The sequence below is a fragment of the Gadus macrocephalus genome, chromosome 5 (genome assembly GCF_031168955.1).
Source record: "Gadus macrocephalus chromosome 5, ASM3116895v1".
Taxonomy (NCBI): Eukaryota; Metazoa; Chordata; class Actinopteri; order Gadiformes; family Gadidae; genus Gadus; species Gadus macrocephalus.
In genome coordinates this window covers 9015250-9032749 of record NC_082386.1, presented here as the reverse complement: position 1 = coordinate 9032749, position 17500 = coordinate 9015250, and the positions used below count along the sequence as shown (strand labels likewise).

Here is a 17500-nt window from a genome sequence, read left to right as displayed (position 1 = left end):
TAGGCCTCCTAACAACTAGTGTTTTGGTGTTTGATTAATATTCCCGCCCACTCAATATGGCCTGCATGCAGTTGAATTAATAAAGACAACATATTTTAAGTAATCTAATCTGCAGGACAATAAATAGCCTAACTTCACTTAAAATTATTCAATCAGAATGCGGGGAAGAATATCCAATTCAATTTTCGTTCAGTTGGAAATATAGACAAATAAGCCAACAAAATTAAGAGAAATCCAATACCAGTGCGATGTTCTTAATTCCCCATATTTAAAGTTATTAAAAGTCCAGGTCCTTTTTTTACTCAACCCTATTAAATACCTTAGCGTAGGCCTACTGTTAAAATGTTAAAAAGTGTAAAGAGCTCTACAAAAAAAACCGACGTTACTACCAGTACTTGTCAATGGAAAATCAAAATGCCCTTGGAAGGACGATAAAAAAAAATGTAATTCCAGTGTGAACTGGTGGGAGGAACGCACTGATAATTTGTCACTTTTTCCCCCCCCGGGAGGCTTATTTTAGAAATGGGCAGAGCAATATCACTTGTGCGTAAAGCAAACAAGGAAGAACACTGTCTGGCATTGAGAGTTTGGAAATAGTTTTGCGCCATGGCGGTTCACTCCTTGCAACAGACAATAATCACCCTTTGAGAGAGGCGAGTGGAAGGGATTGAGGGGAAAAAGGAGAAATAAGAAGGCTGTTGTTGCCATAGCTCTATCAAGGAAGAAGGACTGCCTGTTATCTGTGAATAGGGGTTCTCTTTACCAGAATAGTTATAGCACGAATTTTTAATTCGTTTTTCTTTGAGAGACAACAATGCTTTATTTGAAAGCTGGACACAATTTGGGGTTTGTAAGAGATCCTTTTCTACTTGCCCGAGCCCAGCTGTCCATATGGAATACAACGTGTGTAACAACCATCACAATGGCACCGACTGACAGGCACGACCAAAAAAAAAAGAAGGAATATATATGGCCCTGACTCGGGGATGCGCCGGGCGAGATAAAGGGTGAATGGCTTCCAGGAACGGCGTGGGTCTAAACAGACTACTTCGTTGCAACTCTTGCTCCTCTTTAATATGCACGCCTCTAACATTTAGGAAAAGCACTCATCGGCCATTGTGTTTTTGTTTCGGTGCACTGTATTATGCAATGATGGAGTAGACACGACTGTACCGTCATGTTCAACACGCGGGGGGCCAAAGGACAGCAGGAACCCCCGCGGCCTTTGTCTGATATTATGTATGTTTGTTTTTTTGTTGTAATATTGTCCTCTTTCGCTATTGGAGTTGTTTATTTTTCTACATATTTGCTCTCTGTTTTATCGGCACTCTATTTCAGTGCAATTAACAATCTTTTTACCATTGCTTTTTTCAGAATTGTTAAATAATCGAACTGCTTTAAATATGTCACAATCAAATTAGAGTCGATTTATTGAGTTCATTAATACGAGGAAATATCCAAATGGTCCAAGTATATGAATGCATGGGCTCACATCATTAGTATAACGATATTTCAAGGAACAAAACGGATCCCTGTGTCCCACAAAGTGTAGCCCCTTGGGAGCCAATTCTGTAAATAATTAGCACATTTGGTCGATTTGGTTGTTTGTTCAGTAATGATAGGGGCGACACTAACATCTGTTGTGAGATTTCAGCGGCAAGGCAAACAAAATGCAAAGATTTTTGGACAGGTTCTCATATTTACTCAAGATATTGGACACAGATATTGGCCAGATTATCAGGGCTCCCATGTGAATCACTGGGGACCAACCTGTCGTTGTTTTCACTGATTCCCCAAACACACCGACATAAAGGACCATTTGTTGACAGCCTTCTATTTTACATCCCACTGATTACTCTTTTCTCCAATAGAGTCGCGCACATACATGGAGACGTGAAACTGTGGTAATGCAAAAGGGAATTTTAATTCTAATTCACAGGTGCTCTATTTATGGCTTTAACGTCGATTACACACACACACACACACACACACACACACACACACACACACACACACACACACACACACACACACACACACACACACACACACATATATATATATATATATATATATATATATATATATATATACATATATATATATATATATATATATATATATATATATATATATATATACCTACATACATATATAAGCCAATACTATATATCGGCCTAAAAACGAAAACAATACATATCAATATATTTGGGTAGGATGGTTGGTTTAGGACGCACTTCACTTTTGGCATACGAAAACTGTTTGGATTCCGAGGAAAACGGGGAGCTTTTGGATTCAAAGACTGCTTATCTGAAGAAGTCCTTTTCTATTAAGTGAGTGGATTTTAGTCCTAGTTCACAAGTGACTTCGGCCTCTTTACCAGCGAGGTGTTCCAATGGAGAACATTTCTCCGGATTAAATTTGTCCCGGAAAGAAAGGATTCAAGTGCGCAATAGATTGACTCCCGTATAGCCGACCTGCGCTCTGCGCCCCTTGAGCAACACGTAGCAGACCGACCCTATAATGTCTGTGGTAGCAATAGTGGCTCTTGGCATTTTTTACTTAACGCAGTCTTTTGAAAGCTAACTCACTTCAATAGGACACGTAAAACAAGTTGTTATTTCTGAAACACATCTTTTTATTAAAATCCTTATAAAATTGGATATTTACCCATCAACGCGACTGAGCTGTTATTCACATTGTCCGATGGAATCTGATACTTTACGCCTCAAAATTACTTTTTCATGTATGGTTGGAAATATGTATATCCCCAGCTAAATGCTCCTGAATCGTCTCTATGGGTTGCAAACATTTGCCACATAATATTTACAGAAAATAGAAACAAAATGAAAAAGCTAAAAGTTGCCAATGTTTATTCATGGCCATAAATAGTTTCGGTCCATAAAAGAGAAGCAAGAAATTAAAATTTCTATAATTATAAAGTGTTTTGTACGTGCTGATAACACGAAGGACAAAAAAGAAAACATTTCTACAACACACAACATACTTTACAAAAAAATTCACAAGAGCATTGACATTCTTAAATCTAGGGAGAGGCTGGACCCGGTTCTCTTAACGAAAACATGTCAACACGGCGCACACCTTCGCCCCCAATATAACGAATGGGTCAAGCTGCAAAAATGAAAGTCTTTTTTACTTTGTGGTGAGCTCCCTAGCGTGCTCTCAAAAAGGCAAAGAACGCCATGCAGTCTCTAATCTTTCACCAAGTCCACTGTTGCGTTTGCACCAAGTGATGTGCAGGGAATTGTGGCGTGGTGGCGGCGCTGTACTGGGCATTATATTGCATGTGTTGAAGTGACTGCGCACTATACGCCGAGAAGGGGATCCCAGCCTGAAAAGTGGCCGCCAAGTCCTGAGCTTTAAGAGTATGACAAGGCTTTCCATCCCTGACTAAGACAGGCACGGCCACCCGCCTAGGTGAGGGGAGATGGGTCACTTCCATACCTTTTTCGGCGCGGGCTCTCTTCATTTTGTACCGATGATTCTGGAACCAAATTTTCACTTGGGTCGGTGTCAGGCGAATCAAGCTCGCGAGGTGCTCCCTCTCCGGAGCGGAGAGGTACCTCTGTTGTCTAAAGCGGCGCTCAAGTTCGTATGTCTGCGCCTTGGAAAACAAAACTCTTCTCTTGCGCTTCTTCCCGGAGTCGCTCCCGTTGCTTGAAGTCTCCTTGTCGTTGTCCGGCGACTCGTCCGCAGACGGTTCCGGGGACTTGGCGGAGTCCTGGCTGCTGGCCGACAGACCGTGCACTGCGCAAAGGAGAAACACTGTCAAAATGTTGATATAATACAAAGTTTAGCGGGTTATCGTTCAATCACAAAAACACACAATGTGACGATAATGCGTTTCAATTGATATTGGGGCGTGATGGCTGTTTAAATGTATGTATTATCGTGTAATAACTCCATGTGCTACTTTATATCTCGAGAGTACAAAATGGTCCTTTATCCCCAAAGCTCCGCAAGGAGGGAGAATCAGTGAAGCATTAAAATGTGCATTGTCCCCATGAAAACCCCTCCGAATCTCAAGCTTCTGGCTCGGGCTCTGCACAAACGTGCATTGCCTGTGCTGTTCTTCCATGTTGTATCGATGAAAAGTTGAAATACACAATATATAACTACACGTAGGATGCAACTATTGCGCTTAAACGCCTTAAGACAAGTGCAGCGGTGTGTTCGGTATATGGGGATGGACGCACATTATCCAAGGACAGCATTAAGCCTTGTTAAGGAGGGAAGGGAGGCACTCCTTCAAGTATCTCTTATTGTAAGAGTATAGCTGTAAATACGGTCACACTGTAGTGGTATATCAGGGTTGTAATGTGCACTTGTTAACGTGAGGATGCAGGTTTAGCCATTACTTACATGAATATTGAATACTGTCCGTAGTGGCAAGCCATCGCGTGTAAGGATTGTCACTACTGTCGTAAAAAGGGGTCTTTAAAGGTAGATTCTGGACGCTATCGAGCGGACTCTGCACCAAAACTCCACTGTTTTTCGTCGTGGAAGCTGTCTCTGATCCCTCCGTATCTTCCTCCGCTCCGGTGATAGATCCTTCTTCATCATTCGTGTCAGGGAGATCCAAAATGTCCTTTACAGAAAAGCCCGTCTTTGTGTTGGTCAACGACATATTCTGGGGAAATAAATGCAAGAAAAAGTTGCTACAAACCAGTTTCACAACAATCCGATGTTTTTTCTTTCTTTGCTTTTTTTTTAAATAGACAACAAAAAGCGATGTTTCTGGAGAAAAAAGGATCACTCTGTCACCGTCTGCGTTGAACTACAGTCAAACCCAATCACGAGCCACTGTCGATAACCATTGCCTAACCAAGTAGCAGTGGATTCTGTTCTGTAAGTCCAGGAAGAATGCCAAAGTGGCAGAAGTGCTATATCTGGCTCATGGATACTGTGCTACTGCTGGGTGCTAGAGGGAAATAAGCCATTACCGGTCCGATCAGTCCATATAAGGTTGGTCTCAACACATGAACCTGCAGTGAAAAAGCATTAAAAACGCAAAAGGTTGGCCACGTGTGGGCGGGTCTTAGGAGTCAAGTGGATGAAGACAGTGTTTGCAGATGTGAAATTGTGGGTTTTGGGGAGATCCGAGCCTCTACCATTGGTGCTTCAGAACATGATGAGTGGTATAACGTGTCAATTAATTACAAAGATGGGGAGGGCCTTTTTTACACCCTATTTACATACAAAGAACCTCCAAGTAGCTTTATACGCACACTAGGCCTACTTAAAAGGGCCGTTTTAACAAATGGGTGACGCAAAAAGCCTCCATGTTTTACTCTACTGAGTATATAGCATTTTAACCAATATGTTGGAAAACAGCATTTTAGGGTTGAGGTGCAAAGTGTCCGTGATTCTTTTTCCAGTGTATCACTGCGATGGAGGAGCTATTGTTGTCATATTCTTGGCTAATTTATGTAAACCTTTTGTGTCAATATTTTTGCCAAGGCTTAACCGAGAGCAGCTCTGTTGAAATGGAAGCAGTGTGCTGTTTGTCCGAAAACGCTAAACAAGTATTTATGACAGAACGACTATCCAAATGTCACGGATGATCATCATAATGATGGGATGAAACAGGTAAACGAATAACAAAGATGTTCTCCCACAAAAGCCAGTATTCATCGTTAATATGATCATTAAGACTCATTAGTCTAAACCTAATAATATAATTTAATGATGTATGATATTTATTTGTATTGTGATATATGATTTCAATATGTATATAAAGGCATTTTTTTACGTTATGTGCTGATTCTTTCCAAAAATACCCGTACAAATATGACCTACTAATATTGGACAATTAATAAAAAATAATAATGATAATAATTTGCACTATTATTAATAATGATAAAAATAATAAGATGTCCATTTATCTAATATTAAGTAGGCCTATATCTGCCAGAATTAAGTTATTTACATTTGGAAAATGTAACTATTATATATAGGCTATATATATATATATATATAATATATAGGCTATATATATATATAACTATATTTTTTTTTTTTGACGAGGTTTCATTTTTTATTTTGAGTAAAACTTATAGGCCACGTTCATAGAAGAAAAGTCGACCAATATTTGCTCTCAGTCATGGAGAGCACTCTTTAAAATTCCAATATCATTGTGGGCTACTTTATTTTGCCTCTTCAATACGTTTCCTTCGATTCCCTCCCTCCACCGTCTCCCCTCTGTCTCCTATCTAGTATGTGATGTGGGTGACAATGTTTCACGTTTTTTAGCAAGTTCCCTGCTCATCCTGGGTGGTCGGACCCAAGCAAACACAAATACAAACCGATTGCTAAGCTGCAGACAATGGGGGAAATGTAGACAAATGTCCGGCTCCTGTTGGAAGCTTTTGTCCGGGCGCAGTTTTTGCATTTATTTCAGGGGCGAAATAATAGATGATTGACGCTCCGGCACAATGCTTTCTAACTGTTTGGAATAAATCTGAGGTTGTTCGTAGTTGTCATGGCATTCAACTGCTTTCAATGGACTATCTCTTCATTCAATCCTGAATCCTTCCACAATATTAAGAAAGGTCCTTCATCTTAGCGCGCGCACCCACCCACACGCACACACGCACGCGCACGCACACGCACACACACACACACACACACACACACACACACACACACACACACACACACACACACACAGCACGGCTTCCTCTAATACAAATAAAAATAACGATACAATCTCACCCAGAGAATTGTAAAGGCCAATACGATCAAAATCGAAAAAAAGGTTAACAGGCTACTAACAATAATAAATATTGATAATAATAATACAAATAATAAAAATCACTAAAATAACTGCAATAATGGACTATGCTCAAAATAATAATAACAATAATAATAATAATAATAATAATTATTATTATTATTATAAATAACTAATTTCTTCAATATAATCTCTGATAGTATGGCAATTGTTATCAGCCGGCACGGCCACCTGACCTTTAGGCCCAAGGTAAATATTTTACCAGCAGACACTGGGCGAATCAACCGCAATCCTCCGCCTCCCACAATGCTCCCATTGAGCCGAAAAGGGCTATGGAACCACCTCGAGGTAGGCCTACTACGACGGAGCGTCCCAGGGATAGAGGTGACTGACCCGATTCACTAATAATACTGCATGCCTAAATCCGACGTGTGAGGCGCACCTCCGGGGATCCGTTCTGCGGTGCGCGGGGCAGCAGCAGACGCCCAGAGAGATGCACGCACCCAGGAATCATCGCATCCCATTCAAGCCTAACCACGTCTATTGGCAAATTCCGTCAGCACGGGACATTATTTCAACGTGACTAATGTAATTACTTGAACCTGTGTGTTGGTCTATTTGCAGCCAAGTCGTGGGTGTTGCTAAGAAGACGAAAAGCTTACCATCCGTGACATCCTGTTTAGTTATGCTTATTTGTTGCGGTTGTGGGGACAGGGAGCCGGGGAGAAGGAGGGAGTCGCACTTGATTGGGTGGCCGTGCATGGGAGCGCACGAGTACAGACTATGGCCAGTTGTTGGGGATGTATTTGATCAATTGAACCAAGGGTTTCAGCAAGAAGAGGTAAATGTGCTCAGGCTAAGTGTCCGTACTTCACTCTGAGAGCTATCTTGTATGTTTACCTGTTTACTTTTACAGGTAGTTCAAACAGGCCGTCTGCCTTTTCCCCCTGACAGCAAGGAGGGCTTGTCTGCAAGCAGGACCCTTACATGGGATTAAAAGTGGACACTAGCCCTATCCATGACGTCCCTATTATTATTACATTGTTATTATCATTATCATTTTTTATTTTATTTTTATTATTACTATTATCATTATTATTATCATTATTATTGTTGTTATTATTATTATTATTATTATTATTGTTATTGTTATTATTATTATTATTATGTAGGCTAATATATTGTTCCGAAATCGTTGTTTTGATACACTGTTATACTGTTTGGGCTAATATAGCTAATATAATTGAGGCCTATTTGAAAAAGGTGAATTACATTCATTTAGCTTACAACATTTTTAATTCAATAAACAAAATCATATCTCGTGCTACCAATCTATTTTTGTAACCAAGTAGTTGTACCTGCACAGCCAACTCGTCTGTGCACCTCCAAAAGACAATGCTTCTCCATAGGACAAGGGTGTCATTCCTGCAAGGCTGAAAACAGGCGTGGTTTTAACGCGCGCGTGCTTGTGTGTCTGTCTTTGTGTGTGTGTGTGTGTGTGTGTGTGTGTGTGTGTGTGTGTGTGTGTGTGTGTGTGTGTGTGTGTGTGTGTGTGTGTGTGTGTGTGTGTGTGTGTGTGTGTGTGTTGTCGGATGATAAATGGAGTGTGTTGGCCTACTATACAGCTCGATGCTACAACTGCATTCGGAATACAACAGACAATACTGGCCACTGAGGAGGCTCTGCCACACAAAGAGGACTCAGTAAACACAGGCCTGGAACTTGTTCCTTTCACTTACACCGCCCTGGGAGTTTACTGCCACCCATCCAATCAATGTATGCCACCGCCTTTTAAACAGGGAGCCATGTTATTGATTGTTTTTGTCTTAACTACGACGTTTAGTCCTGCACGATTATTGCCTAATGATGTAATTAGGCACTCCCCTTCGCCTGCTTAGACTCTTCCCGAAGACGGTGGACAGTAGGCTAGATGTTGCTTTTTGTTGAGGGGCTTGGTTAAAAAAACGGGATTACCAAACCGATGGAGTACATGATAAATAATTAATATCCCCATGAACCCTAACCGTCGAACTAATAATTCCCTTTGTAGGCATTTACTGCCAACATTTAATTCACACAATGGCTTCCAAATAAGCGAAGAAAGAGCCTTTATTTCCCTGATTAAATAAATCTTTCGATTGATTACATTGGAGTTGCCCCGGGAAGATCCATAATAGGGTTGATCATTCCCGTGTTTAATCGCTAAATTTCAGCATGTCCCGATGCCGGGGGCAGGAAGTTACCCTTTGATAAAGGTAACCTTCTAAGCCTCGGAGTTGTGCTGATAAATGTATATAGTGTGACATGAGCGATTTCCCCCTTCCATGATTAAAAGGCTATATATAATATGCAGGTAAACTGGGCCCGGGTTTTATTTATGAGGCTAAGCCATGGCCCGCGGAGGATGGCTCGGGGCACAAATCATTTCGGAATGGGTTGCTTCCAGAGATCCAGCCACCGTCCGCAGCCCACGGGCAAACCGCGAGTCTTTATTCGCATATCCTTCCTCTAATGATTAAACATGTCATGGAGAGATTAGCGGCGCGCCCGCGTGCCCGCAGGAGATGGCTTCATTTGTTAAAGCACCAGTTTATTTGTAATGGTGAATTTCATGCCTCACTGTGCCGTGCCTTAATCATTTCATGTAAAACGAATTGGTGAAAAGGTTTATTATTTTTGAATCACTTACCATTTCAATAACACAGTGGCACTGGGCAGTGTGGCCTTATGTATGGGACGTTTGGGAATGTAGCCTACTAAACACAACCCGGGTTTTATACACATTTTAAACCAGAAATAAATAAATAGACCATGGCTGTGTCCCGTCGCCTCTTTTAAAACGTGGATAAAGAAGAGCCCATTAAGTGAGAATACCACTCAGTGTTCAATGTTTCCTTAGCGGTAAGGTTAAGAAGCTCCTGCATCCGTAGTGCTCTAGCGGACTCTGCTGGTGCGTTTAAAGAACAACAGGGGGTCGAAATTAAACAGTAAATATCCTTTTTGAAAGTTTACCCGGTAAACCGCTAGAATTTTTTTCTTTTTATAGTCCATATTTTTTCTTAAATGCGGCCTAAATCGAAAGGCTAAATTGAACATTTGAAAGCCAACCCTATGAAGACCAATATCAACCCGGGCATCGCCCGGCTCTTAATCATTAAAAAGCATAGCGTAGGTGGTTTGTTGGATGGATTAAGCATTATTTTTTCATGAATATTTTAAATATGTACGCCTATTTATGTGTGTCTTTCCAGAAGGGTCAGACAGAAGTTTACAACAAACATGTTTAACACCTGCAATAATGTGCAATATTTATATTAATTATGGCAATAATCGAATCCACATATTTTTGGGCTGTTCCTCGTGGAAAACATTTAACTCAGATGTCGTGGTGTGGGCCAACCACATCACAAACCAAAGATTAGGGTCACTCGGTCTAGGTGAGACACTCAATGGCCACTGCACTGAACGTTACATATATTTGAAGTCAATAGAAAACAAAAAAAGAAAGAAAAACATTTTTAGTTGAACAAAATTACACCAGCATCATCTACAGTGTGTGTGCTTACCTAGACCGAAGGGGGACTGGGGGGGACTGCAGCCAGCGTTAACACAGCACGGAGACTTAATGAAATATCTCCGAATGGGAGTCAGGAGTGCGTGCACAGATAAGCGTGATGCGCTTTATATACCCAGAACGCGAGCGCTCCTCTCCTCGTATCGTCCGAGTGCGTTTGCATAGCTGGCCAAGTGGCTCGCGGCTCGCGCTGACTCGCTCGCATCGCTCGCGCTATTTGTTTTCCCCTCGCTGTGTGACGCGTGACAAAATATCGGCCATATGTTCATCGGGCAATAAATCGGTGGTGAGCGCAAACACGGTTCCTTCTGGACGCTGCTTTTAGCTAAACCAACGAGTTGTCATTTTTCGAGGCTTGTTGGACACTAAAAATAATTTCTGTTGGGCTACTGAGAAGTATAAATGTTTATTTTACGGGAGATATGTCCTATGGCGTTAGGGGTTGTGTGTTTGTTGGCGGGAAGTTGATGGGACACTGTACTTAGAGCTTTTATTCTAAGAGCTCTAATAAATGGCTTGGTAACCGTGGAGCGCGTTCACCGCGGGGAGAGCAGATGTGGCGTGTTGTCCACGCTACCGCCGCGTTTACATTAGATATCTTGATGCGATGATTGATAACCGAGGTCACACTAATCAATTAAAGTTGATTCCTCATGAGGGCGACTACTGATATTATAGGTCGACCTGTTTCGACCAAAAAAAGTACCTAAAGAAAAAACGAAATGTGTACGGTTCGAAGGTCCTCAAAGGATGCCACAAAATACTGCTCATAATCATTATGAAAAGGATAGAAATATAGAAATATGGTAAAAAAAGAAAAAAGAAAACATCTCATTTTGCCTTGGGATCACGAGAATATAAAAAATACAAATGTATATATATATATAACTATATATACTAACTATATAGTAAGTATTAGCCTGTCCCAGAAACGGACATATAGAAAAAACACCAGCGTTATGTATATAGATTATGAATAAAATAATAAGCCATTAATAGGAAATAATAATCTATTAATAGGCAAATAGATTACTCACTAATTACTTACTTATATACTATTACTACTACTAAGGCTGCTACTAATGTACTTTTATAATTATTGTTATTAGTACCTAATAATTGCTAGCCTAGTAGTTATTATTTGGCTTTTTTACATCTAAAGGCATACATTTTATGAATCACTTAAAAAAATGTGTGAATGCCGAAATATTAAATAAGTAGGTAGTAAGTAATAAATAGGTAACTTTATAAATGAACTACCATGATTTGAAAATAAACTGGACAAACTTATCTGAATATTAATCATAATACTGCTCCACCAAACAGTAAGGTGTAATAGTCTAAATATGCTGTAACAAATATGATGCCTTGAGCACTATTTTTAAATTGGATTTTCTGAGTTTAGACTTAGCAATGTCTCCCCTGGAAACAATAAAAAAAGAATGATTGAAAGAAATATAACCATATAACCCAGAAATGTGTGTGTGTTTTTTGTTACTTCTTAACTACATCCCTTACACCTGTTGCACACACACTAACAATTTCCTCAAAAAAGGAGGCTTCAACCACGCTGCCAAAAGCAGGAAGTGAATGGACTCGCTGTAAAGCTGATGACACCAAATACCTGTAATTATTGGGCAAAAAAAAGCAATATGAAACAAACACCAATTGGGCTGTTATGACACCCTGGAGGGGGACAAAAATCAAGGTGCAACGATTTTATTGTGGGCAGTGTGGAATCTATGCATGATAATAGTGGTGTTGCCTAGTGCCGCGAGAGCGACCATCAATCAATAGAGAATACTTTGCTGATGGGTTTTGTGGCCGAAGCCACTCTGGCGATGAAAGACGGAGATTATCCCTCCCTGCCATCACCGTGCTGGAGAGTATTGCCAAGACGCTGGGAATACAAATAAATAAATTGGCCTCATACCTCGTTTGAAATTCTGCATTAAGCCCGAGTAGTTAGTTAGAGCTGGAATGTATTCATGAGCTTCCTGACAAATAAGAAAAAACCTTCCACTTAGCCGCTCCATGAATACCCCTGGCGGTATTTGAGATTTGCCAGAAGTGCTCGGGGGGCTAAACACAAGACCTCCTCCGAAAGGGATGGGTAAGATAGGCCCTGCCGGTCAAGCCATTATCAATCCCTGGCCCAAAGCTTGATGACTAAGACACTTGAGATGTAGTCAACTGCAGGGATGAGGACGCTGCTGCCATGGCATTCTCGAATCAATCAGTTCAAGTTTTAATGTATCGACGACTCAAGGAGAGAGAGAGAGACTTAAAGAGAGAGAGAGACAGAGACAGAGAAAGACAGAGAGAGAGAGAGAGAGAGAGAGAGAGAGAGAGAGAGAGAGAGAGAGAGAGAGAGAGAGAGAGAGAGAGAGGGACAGAGAGAGAGAGAGACAGAGAGAGAGAGAGAGAGAGAGAGAGAGAGAGGGAGAGAGAGAGAGAGAGAGAGAGAGAGAGAGACAGAGAGAGAGAGAGAGAGAGAGAGAGAGAGAGAGAGAGAGAGAGAGAGAGAGAGAGAGAGAGACAGAGAGAGAGAGAGAGAGAGAGAGAGAGAGAGAGAGAGAGGGACAGAGAGAGAGAGCTGTATAGGAGAGAGAAACACACAAACGCCAGCCGGAGTGGGTTGATTTCTCTTTTTTCTGAAGGGAGGAAGATATATATTCGAAGGAGGAGGGGGAAAAAGTTTAATTAAACCTGAGAGCTCACTTGTTTGGTGTGGACCCATGATGGAGGAGCGGGTCCATATACATGACCACAGCTACTTCTATCCCTTTCAAAGCCGCTGCAATTTTCCCTCACAAATGCGTGCGCTTTACGAGAGGTTCAGCACTAAGCAACCGAGCCCTGGGTGTCAAAGGGATGAGTGGGTGTCTTTGGGTGTGTGTGCGTGCGTGCGTGCGTGCGTGCGTGCGTGCGTGTGTGTGTGTGTGTGTGTGTGTGTGTGTGTGTGTATGTGTGTGTGTGTATGGGTGTATGGGGGGGCTTTGTAAGAGGTGCGAAGCAAAGAACCGTTGTATTCCAACAAAGTGTTTGATGCTAGAGTCTGGGAAATATGATCATTTCCTGTGTGACACCACTGGATTGTGAATTTGAGGAGAGTTAAAGTGTCCTCTGATTGTTCGTCACATCTCTGGCGCGCCAATGCGTGAGAACGGGGCCAATGTAGTGAGTAAGAAACAGCGATCAAGTGTTAAGCCCTGGCGAGCCACTTCGAGTGAAAAGTTCTGCATCGTCACTTGAGTAACGGTTTGAATTTCCATCAAGTATCCCAATCGAGGTGTTTTGTACGCATCACTTATACACTGAAGCCTAGGTCTTCAATACCTACTGGCCAATGCACTGTATCCGATCGAAGGCCGCTGGATGACCTCGGCGCACCTGTAACCCCTTGTTCCGTGTGAATGAGAGTCCAAAGCGATATGCAGAAGGTGCCAAAAGTGCAGGTAGAGTCTCTCGTGAAGACCTGATCAATGTCTATAGAAGCTCCTTTCATCGCCCTGCTCAACTGCTTTCATTGTGTTGTTACAGGGCAGCTATATCGGTCATAAACAGGATGTCACGTCCCCTTCCATCCAGGACGGCACAAGGAGAAACCCCATCCCCAAGCTGGTCAACCTTCGAATGCATGGGGTCGATGAAGTTGCACCAAAGAGCCTTTACATTGTCACAATTAAATGTAAATAAAGAGGTCATGGTTGTGTAAGTAAATAAGAAGAAAAGGAAGGATGTCATATCACAGGGTCCTGATTGGTGGGCAGGCCTCACTTTGTCTGCCATTCAACACACATACTGTTGTTTATGGTGAAGTAGGGAGAAAACAAACAGATCTAGTCCATGGAATCGTCTGGGAAGAACATGGCTGCCTCCAAGGTCATGCAGTTTGGAGTTTTCTCACCACAAACCACAAACACCAATTGTATACATTCAACTTCTAATAAGATCTCACTCACCGTATATTGAGCTCTTATCATCAAGTGCATCGAGTTATACAGCAATCAAAACATGAGTGAACAGCAGGAAGTGGCATGAACAGAAGTAAACATATCGTCATAACAACTAAAAAGACACCTTGAATGTAGTTAACTGTAAACTGTTACCATGGTGATGGATGTTGTTCCATTGATTGAGTTGGTTGCTCAGTGTTAATTAGCTTAACTTTAAATATCCGAGTCGAGTTGCCATTTTATGAACATAGCTCTTGAATCAAATGCACATATTCCAAAGTAGCAAACCATGACCATTTATCCTTGAAAACAAGTTTAGTCAATTCAACAATATGGTCCATTCCGGATGATTATAATGGCTTGGATATTTTAAAGGCTCCTTTCTAGATACCCAAGGCTCTGAAAAACTAAACACAACTCAAAAAGCAATTAAAAGGTCAGGGACATAGACCAAAGGGCCACTGCTCCAACCAAAAATAAATTACAAAGTTCTTGTGTGCACGTGCAATGATACAAGCAAAGAAGCAATGTGGACCCTTGACACAAAATGCTACTGCTTTAAATAATCAAAACCATTGCAGTAACATTTTGCATGTGCCGTGGTCAGTTCAAATGGAACATAGCCAATTATATTGTTAGGGGGTAGCCTACCTTGCCATGACACCATTATATTAAGGAACCAACCTAGCCTGTTAGAAATATGGGATATGGGAGCCTGCAATTAGTTGATGAAGTTCCTATAACTCGTATCAAGTGACAATTTTAACAGAACATTGCTGAATCATTGTCTATGTGTATGAAGAAAGAAAAACACCGTAAATGAATGCATAGAGGCTTCTAATGCATGAAGGAGCTAAGCATTTAGGACATCACTAATCAATGAAGGGTTCAGTCACCTTAAAGTTATGGTTCAAGCAGTTATGGTGGTGATGGTCAAATTGAATTGACTGAACACAACAGGCTTACAATAGTGAGGGGAAGCAGCATTTAAGCAAGCATGAAGAACTGCAAATCCTATATGCTCAAGTCCATGAGGATGTTCAGGCAGCCAGGCTATGCAATATGTTGAGTGAGCTACCTTGAATTCTTTCTACAGTGTACCAAGTGAGTGCACAATCTGTTTATTAATAAAAAAAAACATCCAAAAATCTGAAACAAGCTGGGTTTTCACATGCTTAATTTCCAATGAAGGCTCAAGTGTGTCCTCCAACAGATTTTCTTTGAGGACGAAATCACGGAATTGTGTTGATTAAGTACACCTGTGCAAGGCACATCCCATTCACTCGAACCATGGCAGATATATCCCAGCCTTCCGAAACACACACATACGATTCTGTCTGTGTAATGGCTGTTCTGTCAACTACTTTACTAAAGCGGGTCACTGGATTACTCTATTTCAAGGTTAGATTTCAGGTCTTTCGTCTTCAAATGTTAACCTTTCATTTTTTTGTTCTGTGGTGGTTAGGAGAAGATAAGTGGCATTTTTTTTCGAGACTTTGATTTTCTTTTTGAGCAATAGGCCAGACATCGAAGGCCAAGCGCATGTTCATGTATGATAGTGTGCGTGCGTGCGCTTGTGTGTATAGGCCAGACTCATGAGTGTGTGTGTGTGTACGGGCCAATCTGTCTGTGTGTCATTCTGTGTGTCTGTGTGCAGTCTTAAGTGTCTGCGTGCATGTGTTTTACAGACATACATAAAGTCCCAATTTTGGGAAGAGCAAACCTTCCACAGGGATACGTCACCTACGCAACACAATGGAGAGAGACAGAAGGGTCTAGGGGCATGAAACACTCACCTTGAACCAGGCTGCTCCTCGCAGATACAAGCATTACCCATCTGCACATTTCTGAAGCCTTTTGATTAACAATGTGTCCAAAATAAAAGACGGAAAGGAGAAAACACAATTTCATTTCAATGTGGCTTCCCACAGATGGGTTGCCAACATATTTGGATAATTAACTTGTGGATATTTTCTTTATGCCCAGCCCGTGATGGCAATTAACATGTTTTTGTAGAGAGGTGAAAACTTTTTTCGAAGGCAGTGAAAATGGATGAAAATGCATTAGAGGAGGTCATGAAAATGGGTCCGCCATTCTTTCTTCTGAAAGGATTCTTTTATAAGGTGATAGCAGTGGATGGATAAAACCCCAAGGGCAAATTAATGATGAAGATCACATCTTTAATTGGCATGCTTTTTGGCTCATGAATACCACTTCACAATAAATATGTGTCTCATCCAAATTTCTATTGACTGCTTGGCAAAGCATAAGCATGGCAAAGCTCTCTTGAACTAGAGATTATGAAAGGCAAATAAAGCTACAATGCCGACCAAAAAGGACAACTTCTGTACATCTTAGTGAACTTACGGTTTACAAACTGTCCACTCCGTCTAATTCATCATAAATTCAGTGAGTAATGTGGTTTGTGATGAATATTTATAACTATTTTAATATTTCCATCCAGAACCCAACGTTAAGAACCCAAACTGCAGTGCTAAAAGATCAAGCCCTGGTATTTTTTCAGCACTACAGGTTGAGACACACACGCACACAGAGAAACCACATTTCGGTCGCACTCTGCTTCCAGTGCATCTCTGTATAATGTGGCAGGGATCTACAAACAATTTATTCTAAATTCATTGCTCTGTGATTGTTCTTCACTGCACGACAGCAATGTGTTTACAAGACTTTAATGGAGATTATACAGGCCTGTATCATTGCCACAGCCTCCTGTGCTGCATGAGCTGTTTCATTTACCCCTCTCTGTCGCCCCCTACAGGCGGTAAGCCGTGCCAATTCAACACCCCCAGAGTCCAGCTGAGGAAGAGTGTGCAACACAACAACACAACCTCACCCAGTCAGGTAATTATGTCTTTTATCCCCAGAGCCACATCCAGCTACTTTAACGTTGGACATCCAGCCGTCCTAATGGGCCATTATTCAAATAAATGGGAGTAGCAGTGAGGGGTTGGTGACCCCCTCGGTGGGACTAGGCCCTCCACGCGGGCACACCTGCTGAGACAAGGTAACGTTTAGCTCTGAAACCTTCGTGGGACAGAGACAAAATGGCAGGCCGGGGTCAGCGGTAAGGAGTGCATCGGGCGCGTCAAACTGCACACACATCCATTTGGTGAGCGCCCGGCTCTTGTGGTTGCCTGGCTACCGGCAAATATACAGTGACCGCGGGTGCATCAGGAAAACACGAGCAAGATG

General features: G+C 41.6%; 1 protein-coding gene across 4 annotated transcripts in view; it reads right to left on the bottom strand.

Moving 5' to 3' along the window:
* Positions 1-10502, bottom strand: part of nkx2.2a (NK2 homeobox 2a) — a 17900-nt gene extending 7398 nt beyond the window's left edge. The window contains exons 1-3 of one of the 4 annotated variants that reach the window (XM_060052041.1): positions 10321-10502; positions 4384-4651; positions 2615-3786 (exon numbers count right to left, since the gene is read on the bottom strand). In XM_060052041.1, coding sequence (XP_059908024.1) covers positions 3221-3786; positions 4384-4648 — 831 coding nt within the window. In that variant the 5' untranslated portion in view covers positions 4649-4651; positions 10321-10502 and the 3' untranslated portion in view covers positions 2615-3220. The other 3 variants (XM_060052042.1, XM_060052045.1, XM_060052044.1) reach the window with 3 other exon arrangements.
* Between the last annotated feature and the right edge of the window lie 6998 nt (positions 10503-17500).